A 12,445-nucleotide genomic window follows, 5' to 3' on the forward strand; every position below is an offset into this window, starting at 1 on the left:
CTCCCCCATACCCTCTCTCCCCCTACCCCTCTCTCCCCCCTCTCCCCCTCTCTCCCCCCTACCCCTCTCTCCCCCTACCCCTCTCTCATCCCCCTAACCCCCTCTCATCCCCCTAACCCCCTCTCATCCCCCTAACCCCCTCTCTCTCTCTCTCCCCCCTACCCCCCCTCTCTCTCTCTCCCTACCCCCCCCCCCCTCTCTCTCTCTCTCTCTCTCTCTCTCTCTCTCTCTCTCTCTCTCTCTCTCTCTCTCTCTCTCCTTACCCCCCCCCTTACCCCCCCTCTCTCTCTCCCCCTACCCCTCCCCCCCCTCTCTCTCTCTCTCTCTCTCTCCCTCTCCCTCCCTCTCTCTCTCTCTCTCGCTCTCTCTCTCTCTCTCTCTCTCTCTCGCTCTCTCTCTCTCTCTCTCTCTCTCTCTCTCTCTCTCTCTCTCTCCTACCCCCCCTCTCTGTCTCTCTCTCACTCTCTCTCTCTCACTCTCTCTCTCTCTCTCTCTCTCTCTCTCTCTCTCTCTCTCTCTCCCCTACCCCCCTCTCTCTCTCTCTCTCTCTCTCTCTCTCTCTCTCTCTCTCTCTCTCTCTCTCTCTCCCCCCCCCCTACCTCTATCTACATCTACATCTACATCCATACTCCGCAAGCCACCTGACAGTGTGTGGCGGAGGGTACCCTGAGTACCTCTATCGGTTCTCCCTTCTATACCAGTCTCGTATTGTTCGTGGAAAGGGGGATTGTCGATATGCTTCTGTGTGGGCTCTAATCTCTCTGATTTTATCCTCATGGTCTCTTCGCAAGATGTATGTAGGAGGGAGCATTATACTGCTTGACTCTTCGGTGAAGGTATGTTCTCGAAACTTGTAACAAAAGCCCGTACGAGCTACTGAGCGTCTCTCCTGCAGAGTCTTCCACTGGAGTTTATCTATCATCTCTGTAACGCTTTCGCGATTACTAAATGGTCCTGTAACGAAGCGCGCTGCTCTCCGTTGGATCTTCTCTATCTCTTCTATCAACCCTATGTGGTACGGATCCCACACTGCTGAGCAGTATTCAAGCAGTGGGCGAACAAGCGTACTGTAACCTACTTCCTTTGTTTTTGGATTGCATTTCCTTAGGATTCTTCCAATGAATCTCAGTCTGGCATCTGCTTTACTGACGATCAACTTTATATGATCATTCCATTTAAATCACTCCTAATGCGTACTCCCAGATAATTTATGGAATTAACTGCTTCCAATTGCTGACCTGCTATTTTGTAGCTAAATGATAAGGGATCTATCTTTCTATGTATTCGCAGCACATTACACTTGTCTACATTGAGATTCAATTGCCATTCCCTGCACCATGCGTCAATTCGCTGCAGATCCTCCTGCATTTCCGTACAATTTTCCATTGTTACAACCTCTCGATACACCACAGCATCATCTGCCAAAAGCCTCAGTGAACTTCCGATGTCATCCACCAGGTCATTTATGTATATTGTGAATAGCAACGGTCCTATGACACTCCCCTGCGGCACACCTGAAATCACTCTTACTTCGGAAGACTTCTCTCCATTGAGAATGACATGCTGCGTTCTGTTATCTAGGAACTCTCAATCCAATCAGGACAATTGGTCTGATAGCCCATATGCTCTTACTTTGTTTATTAAACGACTGTGGGAACTGTATCAAACGCCTTGCGGAAGTCAAGAAACACGGCATCTACATGTGAACCCGTGTCTATGGCCCTCTGAGTCTCGTGGACGAATAGTGCGAGCTGGGTTTCACATGACCGTCTTTTTCGAAACCCATGCTGATTCCTACAGAGTAGATTTCTAGTCTCCAGAAAAGTCATTATACTCTAACATAATACGTGTTCCAAAATTCTACAACTGATCGACGTTAGAGATATAGGTCTATAGTTCTGCACATCTGTTCGACGTCCCTTCTTGAAAACAGGATGACCTGTGCCCTTTTCAATCCTTTGGAACGCTACGCTCTTCTAGAGACCTACGGTACACCGCTGCAAGAAGGGGGGCAAGTTCCTTCGCCTACTCTGTGTAAATTGAACTGGTATCCCATCAGGTCCAGCGGCCTTTCCTCTTTTGAGTGATTTTAATTGTTTCTCTATTCCTCTGTCGTCTATTTCGATATCTACCATTTTGTCATCTGTGCGACAATCTAGAGAAGGAACTACATTGCAGTCTTCCTCTGTGAAACAAGTCAGTACATAGAACTTTACTTTCGAATTCATTGAACGTCTCTCGCATAGCCCTCCTCACACTACATTTTGCTTCGCATAATTTTTATTTGTTTGCAAGGCTTTGGCTAAGTTTATGTTTGCTGTGAAGTTACCTTTGCTTCCGCAGCAGTTTTCTAACTCGTTTGTTGGACCACGATCTTGCTTGGCACATACTCATCTAACGCATATTGTACGATGGTTTTGAACTTGTCCACTGATCCTAAACACTATCTGTACTAGAGACAAAACTTTTGTGTTGAGCCGTCAGGTACTCTGAAATCTGCTTTTTGTCACTTTTGCTAAACAGAAAATTCTTCCTACCCTTTTTAAATTTCTATTTACGGCTTAAATCATTGATGCCGTAACCGATTTATGATCTCTCCCCCCTCCACACTCTCTCCCCCCCCTACCACTCTCTCCCCCCTACCACTCTCTCCCCCCCCTACCACTCTCTCCCCCTACCACTCTCTCCCCCCTACCACTCTCTCCCCCCTACCACTCTCATCCCCCCTACCACTCTCTCCCCCTGCCACTCTCTCCCCCCCTGCCACTCTCTCCCCCCTGCCACTCTCTCCCCCCCTGCCACTCTCTCCCCCCCTGCCACTCTCTCCCCCCCCCCTGCCACTCTCCCCCCCCTGCCACTCTCTCCCCCCCTGCCACTCTCTCCCCCCCTGCCACTCTCTCCCCCCTGCCACTCTCTCCCCCCCCTGCCACTCTCTCCCCCCCCCTGCCACTCTCCCCCCCCCCTGCCACTCTCCCCCCCCCTGCCACTCTCTCCCCCCCCTGCCACTCTCTCCCCCCCCTGCCGCCCTCTCCCCCCCCTGCCGCCCTCTCCCCCCCCTGCCGCCCTCTCTCCCCCCCCTGCCGCCCTCTCTCCCCCCCTGCCGCCCTCTCTCCCCCCCCCTGCCGCCCTCTCTCCCCCCCCCTGCCCGCACTCTCTCCCCCCCCCTGCCGCCCTCTCCCCCCCCTGCCGCCCTCTCTCCCCCCCCCTGCCGCCCTCTCTCCCCCCCCCTGCCGCCCTCTCTCCCCCCCTGCCGCCCTCTCCCCCCCCCTGCCGCCCTCTCTCCCCCCCTGCCGCCCTCTCTCCCCCCCCCTGCCGCCCTCTCTCCCCCCCCTGCCGCCCTCTCCCCACCCCTGCCGCCCTCTCCCCCCCTGCCGCCCTCTCCCCCCCCCTGCCGCCCTCTCCCCCCCCCTGCCGCCCTCTCCCCCCCCCTGCCGCCCTCTCCCCCCCTGCCGCCCTCTCCCCCCCCTGCCGCCCTCTCCCCCCCCCTGCCGCCCTCTCCCCCCCCCTGCCGCCCTCTCCCCCCCCTGCCGCCCTCTCCCCCCCCTGCCGCCCTCTCCCCCCCCTGCCGCCCTCTCCCCCCCCCTGCCGCCCTCTCCCCCCCCTGCCGCCCTCTCCCCCCCCTGCCGCCCTCTCCCCCCCCTGCCGCCCTCTCCCCCCCCTGCCGCCCTCTCCCCCCCCTGCCGCCCTCTCCCCCCCCTGCCGCCCTCTCCCCCCCCTGCCGCCCTCTCCCCCCCCTGCCGCCCTCTCCCCCCCTGCCGCCCTCTCCCCCCCCTGCCGCCCTCTCCCCCCCCTGCCGCCCTCTCCCCCCCTGCCGCCCTCCTCCCCCCCTACCTCTCTGTCCCCCCTCCCTACCTCTCTGTCCCCCCACCTCCAAGTATTGGCACTGAAAAGTCAGTTTTCATCTATTGTAGAGATCAGCTAATGAGGAAATTTGAAACTAGTAATAATTCATTTGTTTAATATATATGTGTCTATATATTTAGTGCAAGGTGCTACAAGTATGCCCGTTTCTGTATTAGTCATGATTGTTAGTCATATAATGGTTATTTACTGATTCTTTCCTTCGCCTCAATTACTTTTTCCCAAGTACTTTAAATAAATTGTAAAACCAATATGAGTCGACATTACACACAAGTTAATATAGTGAAATATTAAAATACTTCTAGAAAATGTCATATTAAGAGCTTTTCAGTGTCAATACTTGGATCAATTGTAAAGAAAATTACAGGTATTGTAGTAGTTCTCATATAACAAGTTTTGCAAATATTTCACAGTAAATTGGAACTAATGTTTGCTGCAGGCCTCATGGACTACAGCAAAAGTATCAGCTTCACATTCCAGAAACTGGCCAAAATTTTCCTTAGGAACCAGATATTCCTGATTCTTTCTTTCAACCAGAGTAATGCATTCAAATGATCTGCTATTTGAACAGAGGATGGATATATGATATGCAATTATCAATGCTAATTGTATGGGACAACATTGGTTTGTCTCTCTACGCAATGAGTCAAAAGGAAACGTACAGATCTCATTCTCTGCTCATAGTAAGCAGTTGTCAACATTTACACAGTTTAAGATAGGCTAATGTTGTCAGTTACAGGTTTGACTTATGTTATCGTATAAGCATCTGTAAACTGTGTGGCATGATCACAATTTTGAAAGCTGCGGCTCACTTTCACATACCTGATCTGTGAGTTGATTTTACAATTACTGCAACTGCTTCCTTCACCACATGTCGTCCACTCCTTTCACTTAGAAGGAAACTGTAGATAGACCACTATTTGGAAGCATTACATACTGAAAAGACCACTGTAAACTAAAACAGGGTGTATATGACCCGGGACAACCGGGAGATCCGGGAAAAACCCGGGAATTTTTTCATCCGGGAGAAAACTGGGAAAAACCCGGGAATTGTTTACAATTCCAGGAATTTTTCTTCATTTTAGTTTTCAGTTAAATTTTTGTGTTTTTGACTGGTAGGAACCAATATTCTATCAAAGGATATTACTGTATACCTCTACAGCAGAATACTACTATAGCAACAAAACATGAACGAGAGAAAAAAAAACAAAAAACAAAATAAAACTTAAGTTCAAAGAAATGCGCCGTATACAACAACAAAACAGTGCTCATACAAGCGTCTGCTAACAGCAAAGTGTGTCAAAGGCTTTAGCAAGACTACGCAATGTTTTATAACAACAAATTACCTCCGATGGGCGTGACGTGACAACTGTTTAAATTAGATTCGTTTGAGCAGTTGCGGGCGGGCTCTTGCGCATGCGCAGTTGAGTCGCGTATGAGTAGTACCTTCTCCCGCTTCTGGTTACAGAAATGTGGCTGAGCGCCACTACTTAATATTTCCCCGGTTCAGAAATACAGTATATCTGGGGCTGATGCACAGAGCAGTCTGAGTTGTTGTGGGGAGGTGGGTCGTCTCCACGTGACCTGTGTTTACGTTCAGTGATTTTGTTGTTTCCTCTTCGTTTATTGTTCTCACGTTAAATGTTAACAAAACGGATTTTTGTGTCCGGGATCTATCAAATGAATTAAATACGTTCGCATAATTACGGAAGGCTGAAACATGTTATTAGATTCAGATTTTATTTCCACCTTTCTGACAGTCGAGCATTAATCGCCTTATAGAACAATGAAGTTATTTTTGCCGGTTTGCTAAAGAGAATAGGCTTTTATTAACCTTTTCTGCTGAGGCAGTCAATTTATTGGAAACGAAGTGTTTAATTTCACACTATTGGCTAGTTTCAACTGTTCCCTGCATTTAAAGTGCACGTATGGCCTTGTGCCATAATAAAGAACCAAACATGAGATAATACAGTACTGGTACTCCAAGAAAATTTACATACGAATGTGCATTTTAAGCCGAATTATGAATTTTAGTATGGTTCATGAAATTCCGACGCTCTTGAAGTATCCTCTTGTGTTTTGATTCTTTTATGTCATAATGTAACGTCTTTTAATGTTTTACGCATACGAACATAAGGGCTTCCTGCGTCTTCGTAGCTGCGCAAGCGCGGTGACGCGTGTTATCTGGCACTTTCTTGCAACTGCTGAAACGAACCTATTTCTAACAGGTCGCGGGAAAATATTGCGAATGTTGGTTTGAGAAACGTTACATTCAAAGCAAGATGAACTATGTGCGAGAATGTACCATGAATTTCTTAAATCACAAAGCGTTTGACTCTCATTTAAAAATCAACTCTTTGAGGACGACCATTTAGAAATATTTCGAGCCCAGAAGATCAGACATCCACATCATTATTAAAAATTTTACTGCCACATTTGTGTTATATATCTTAAAGTGTAACACGAGCAAAAAAGATCAACATTATATGTGGAAGCTTAGCTTCTCTTCCAGCTTATTAAGCTTAGAGACCAATATTACAAGTGAATGCTATGTATATTAATTTAAACCATTATCTTTCCTTATTTGTGTGTTCGCGCTACTTAAGAGTGATCTTGCTGTTGGCTCACTACATCACGTGTACTATGCTGTCATCACCTGGCGAGATTACGTGACATGAGCTATGACTGGCCTACAAAAGCGCATCCCAATCTTGATTTCAGTGCTTCGGAAAGTGACATGCAGTGTTTGGTGGAATTCAAATTTATACCTTTGTAATAGGAAAATATGCAGCGTACATGTTGCTGCACATCAAAGGTCTTTCAAAATGTGTTTTTCCCCCTGAATTTAGTTTTCTAAAGTGCTGGGAAATTCTACGTCGGTATATAAAACCATAAACATTCAAAGGATTGATGAGTTTCACAGTGCCGAGGAAGAGTATAATGTCACTTAACATGGAAAAAGTGTATTTTCACCCGGGAGAAAGTGTATTTTTAACCGGGAAATCCGGGAAAAATCAGGGATTTTTTTTTCCTTGTCCACGTATACACCCTGTAAAAATATTATGAGAAGGATAGTTGCTACTCACCATACAGCAGAGATGCTGAGTCGCAGATAGGCACAACAAAAAGACTGTCGGAAAGTGAGTTTTCGTCCAACAAAGCCTTTGTCAAAAACAGACACCATACATACGCACGCACACACACAAACACAAGTGTGACACACACACACACACACACACACACACACACACACACACACACACACACACACACACGACTACAGTTTGCTAGCTGAAACTGCCAGGGACTGTGGTCGTGTGTGTGTGTGTGTGTGTGTGTGTGTGTGTGTGTGTGTGTGCGCGCGCGCGCGCAAAAACTCACTTTCCAACAGTCTTATTGTTATGCCTATCTGCAATTCAGCATCTCCACTGTATGGTGAGCAGCAACTATCCTTTTGATAATATTGTTACATTCCATCCTGAATTTGCCACTGCAAGCTAAATTGTATGAAACGTAATCTCTTTCATCACATATGACATCTTTTTATAATGATATATCCATTACAGGTCTGAGAACCAGATACTTAGGTAATTGAAATCAAGCTGTTTTTAACATGTGTAAAAGTATTTTATTATCTGAGGCAAGTATGTGCAAATGTAAAAGTTTCTAATAACTTGTGTCAAAAATTATGATCCTCATCAGAATAAAAATAATCAAAATATGTGAGTTATTTTAGTTTAAACTTTTCCTTCATTTGTTACAGGTTTTCACAATCCTCAAAAACACATGGTCCTCAGGATGCTTATTCCCTCTCAGCTCAGTCAACACTACGTAAGAGTGGTCGTGGGCAACGTTCCAGTGGTCCAACGACAGGTGCAGAAGCAGAATATACAACTGTGGTATTCTCCTTCTGTGAAGAGCAGTTTCCTTACAGGACCAAGATCCCTGGACGGCAGATAACACTCCGTCAGTTTAAAGAGTACCTTCCAAAAAAAGGCAGCTACAGGTGAGGTTTCATTATTGGTGTGATGAGGTATATTTTTATTCATTTGTTTGTGTAGTTTGTTATCAAATTTAAAGTTTTCTTACTTTTGAAAAATAATCACACATTTAAATCACACACATTTGCCACCAGTCCATCAATTTTCTAACACAGTTTTTAAATAAAAGTATAAGGATACATCTCAAGCAAATGGGGCATGAGGTATCTACACCAAGAATTCTGTGGAGGTATCCAACATGTGGAAGTTGCATGGTGATTGGAATGTGATGTATGGTGAATATTGAAGGACGTCTATAATATAGCTACCACTGGTGGTTGAATCATTGCTATAATTTGGGATTAGCATTGTCATGGAGGTTCAATGCAGTTCTGATCAAAGTGCCATATCTGTTTGCCTGGTGGGTAGTCTGGATTTGGAAAAGGAGATGGCACTAGCAGGCAACAGTAATAGTCTCGTGTTCCTGGGGCAAATTGACCAGCAGAGTGCCATTGCACTCCCAAAACATTGTGGTCTCCCACTTTGGTACTCTGTACTGGCTCTGCTTGATTCAAGTGTGTAAACATTGTCCTACAGTCTCACATAAAAGGTGATTTCTGTTCAAAGGGCATTTCCTTCCCCTTGGTATTTCATGAAAAGTGTCAGTTTTCTCACCTTTCTTCTCTTTATTCAACAACTTTGTTATCTATAAACTAACTCTTCTTTGAATACCAATTCTTTTTGATTGATTAAATGGATACTTTAGTATCTGAATTATCGGAAATTTCAAGCCTGATTAAGTGCCAGCCGCCTTCAGTGAGTTCACAAATAGCTTCAGTGCTCTGGATTGTGGTGCTGGTACACTAACAGCACAAGTGGATGATATTTCCAACACACACTGTAATTTCTTGAATGCATAGCACTAGTGTTTCACCCAGGGTGGGAAAAGTGCAGTTCCCTGGACTATGGGAATGAACTGTCAAATTTTGGCAGAATTGTCATTATCCTTCATGAGAAATTTCATGATGACATTTCATGCAACTGTGGGTTCACCTCTCTCTTTTACTACGGATTCATTTGTCATGAAGTTGAACAAGATAAAGCTTTTTTTAAATAGTCCCGTCCTGATGCCCTTGTGTACTTTTGATGGTTGGTAACTATTTGGCTGTAAGCGTTTGTGCTGATGTCTTATCCCTCTCCCTCTCTCTCTCTCTCTCTCTCTCTCTCTCTCTCTTTCTCTCTCTCTCTCTCTCTCTCTCTCTCTCTCTCTGTCTCTCTCTGTCTCTCTCAAGCACATTTACATCCACCATATGCTAGCTTACCAGGTACCCCTTTAAATACAATGATATTTTAAGAGGGAGTCAAACAAAAACCGTCAATTTTTTATAATATGGAGTGTAACACAAGTGTCCAGTTTTTCAACATAAGTCTTCCTGTCATTCAACGCACTTCCTACAGTGCGTAGGAAGTGCATGGATTCCTCTGAAGAAAAAAAAAATTATTTTGGTTGTGTGCGCAGCCACTTGTGCACTTCCTGCTGCACCTTTACATCGAAATGAAATTTCTTTTCTTCTTTCCTCCTGTTGCCTCTTTGAGTGGTGCAAACATGTGGTAATCATTCGGTGCAGGGTTTGGTGAGTATTGCAGGTGCGGCAGAGTATCATAGTGCGGCAGAGTATCATAGTGCGGCTCATTGGTAGTTGCAAATGTGGCACTGGCAGTATGAGGCCAAGCATTGTCATGTTGCATAATGACACAGTCATAAGTCCACATCACTTTGATCTTATTGCAGGCTGATGCTGATTTTTTTAACGTATTAGAATATGGCGCACTGATGATGGTGTTTCCCGTAGTCATATACTGTTCAAAGGCAATCCATCATTCCTCATAAAAGAGAATCTGCAAAAGCTTCCCTGCACATTGCTGCATCCAGAACATCTTGGGCTTTGATGATAAGGAAGGGCGCTTTTCCCAGCATGGTCTCTTTGTTTCATGTTGTTGGTAGTGTATCAAGACTTTTTTCTCCTGTAATGATTCTCGCGAAGAAATTGTCACCTTCTGCTTCAAAGCACTGCCACAGTTCTTCGCAGATGTCAACACGTCGTTCTAACAGTTCTGGAGTGAGCTGCTATGATACTCATCTTTCAAAGACTTTTGTGGAACTTAAGCATTTCATGAATGATGTGATATGATGTGTTGAGCCATTACTAATGTTCAGATTTGCTGTAATTTCATTCACCTTCAAGTGCTGATTTTCCATCACAGTGGTTTCAACTGCTGCATGTAGACTCTAGCGCCACAACATAGTGTGCCTGACCTGCGTGTTGAGCATTGCCACAAAAGTCTTGCCATTTTTGAACTTTCTACTCCACTCATACATTTGGCAGTGATAGATGTGCATCACCATACTGGACCTTCATTTGCTGATGGATTTAAATGTTCTGTACTTTCATTGCTCAGAAAACACATGATAGAATGCTGTTCTTCCTTGTGCATGTTGCAAGCCATTTTGAACTCTTATTGTGGCTGTTTTTCACTTGTATGTGGTATACTGCACTTGTAAGATATTCCTTACATAATTGGTAACAATACTGCCAACTTACAGATCAATGGCATGAAGTGTCAATTTTTAATTACACTTTTAAGGTTTTCATTTGACTCCCCCTTGTTATAATATAATTAACATTCACGTACAACTGATGATGTATGTGCGCAAGAGCATATGCACCATAAAGAGCTTACAGATTGGAAAAATGGACAGATTTACCAGTTCTGAGCTCAGTACTATGTGGCAGATCTGTCTGCCTTTAAAACCAAGTTGATGGAGATAGTATTACTCCTTTGTAAAAGGAAAAATGTTTCCTCCCTAAGGTTCATTCCAGATTGAAAGTAACTGATTGTATAATGCTTCCCATGTCTGTCGTGTCCTTAATTTACACATCTCCTGTGTAGTGTTATATGGTAAGCATCTCAGAAACTCAATAAGTGATTACTTTGTGCAGGGTCATGAAACTGGGATTCTTAAGCTGATGGCTAGTCAGCACCAATGGTTTGCATAATTATAAGCTTCAGAAAACTCTACAGGCAGCAGAAATCATAGGCTAACAGCTCATGTTGTCAGGATGGTAGAAACCTTTATGACAAAAATAAGAAGACAAATCAATCTTTCAGTGAGCACATCAATGACGTGGATTTGCTTTGAGGTAAAACAGTTGTTACGGTGCAATCTCTGATACATCTACCATGCTATAATTGTTTTAAGCTCGTGTGAACGCCTTACAGCTTTGTAACCTAAATAAAAACGACCCCAACTGGTTTGTGAGAAACATTTGTAAGTACTATCTTACAACATTTTTTTACTGTATGATTAAATGATGATGGCGTCCTCTTGTGTAAAATATTCCGGAGGTAAAATAGTCCCCCATTCAGATCTCCGGACAGGGACTACTCAGGAGGACGTCGTTATCAGGAGAAAGAAAACTGGCGTTCTACGGATCGGAGTGTGGAACGTCAGATCGGGCAGGTACGTTAGAAAATTTAAAAAGGGAAATGGATAGGTTCAAGTTAGATATAGTGGGAATTAGTGAAGTTCGGTGGCAGGAGGAACAAGACTTCTGGTTAGGTGACTACAGGGTTATAAACACAAAATCAAATAGGGGTAATGCAGGAGTAGGTTTAATAATGAATAGGAAAATGGGAATGTGGGTAAGCTACTACAAACAGCATAGTGAACGCATTATTGTGGCCAAGATAGATACGAAGCCCACACCTATTACAGTAGTACAAGTATGTATGCCAACTACCTCTGCAGGTCACGAAGAAATTGAAGAAATGTATGATGAAATAAAAGAAACTATTCAGATAGTGAAGGGTGACGAAAATTTAATAGTCGTGGGTGACTGGAATTCGGTAGTAGGAAAAGGGAGAGAAGGAAACATAGTAGGTGAAAATGGATTGGGGCTAAGAAATGAAAGAGGAAGCCGCCTGGTAGAATTTTGCACACAGCACAACTTAATCATAGCTAACACTTGGTTCAAGAATCATAAAAGAAGGCTGTATACATGGAAGAACCCTGGAGATACTGACAGGTTTCAGATAGATTATATAATGGTAAGAGAGAGATTTAGGAACCAGGTTTTAAATTGTAAGACATTTCCAGGGGCAGATGTGGACTCTGACCACAATCTATTGGTTATGAACTGTAGATTAAAACTGAAGAAACTCCAAAAAGGTGGGAATTTAAGGAGATGAGACCTGGATAAACTGACAGAACCAGAGGTTGTACAGACTTTCAGGGAGAGCATAAGGGAACAATTCACAGGAATGGGGGAAAGAAATACAGTAGAAGATGAATGGGTAGCTTTGAGGGATGAAGTAGTGAAGGCAGCAGAGGATCAAGTAGGTAAAAAGACGAGGGCTAGTAGAAATCCTTGGGTAACAGAAGAAATATTGAATTTAATTGATGAAAGGAGAAATTATAAAAATGCAGTAAATGAAGCAGGCAAAAAGGAATACAAACGTCTCAAAAATGAGATTGACAGGAAGTGCAAAATGGCTAAGCAGGGATGGCTAGAGGACAGATGTAAGGATGTAGAGGCTTATCT

The 12,445-nt window shown here is 44.6% G+C and overlaps 1 protein-coding gene across 3 annotated transcripts in view; it reads left to right on the plus strand.

The window, feature by feature from the left end:
• Nucleotides 1–12,445, plus strand: part of LOC124594750 (axin) — a 285,091-nt gene that overhangs the window by 250,060 nt on the left and 22,586 nt on the right. For all 3 annotated transcript variants that reach the window (XM_047133132.1, XM_047133133.1, XM_047133134.1), the window contains one exon: nt 7,625–7,867. In XM_047133132.1, coding sequence (XP_046989088.1) covers nt 7,625–7,867 — 243 coding nt within the window. The remainder of the gene's footprint in view (nt 1–7,624; nt 7,868–12,445) is intronic.

The sequence above is a fragment of the Schistocerca americana genome, chromosome 2 (genome assembly GCF_021461395.2).
Source record: "Schistocerca americana isolate TAMUIC-IGC-003095 chromosome 2, iqSchAmer2.1, whole genome shotgun sequence".
NCBI classification, from domain to species: Eukaryota; Metazoa; Arthropoda; class Insecta; order Orthoptera; family Acrididae; genus Schistocerca; species Schistocerca americana.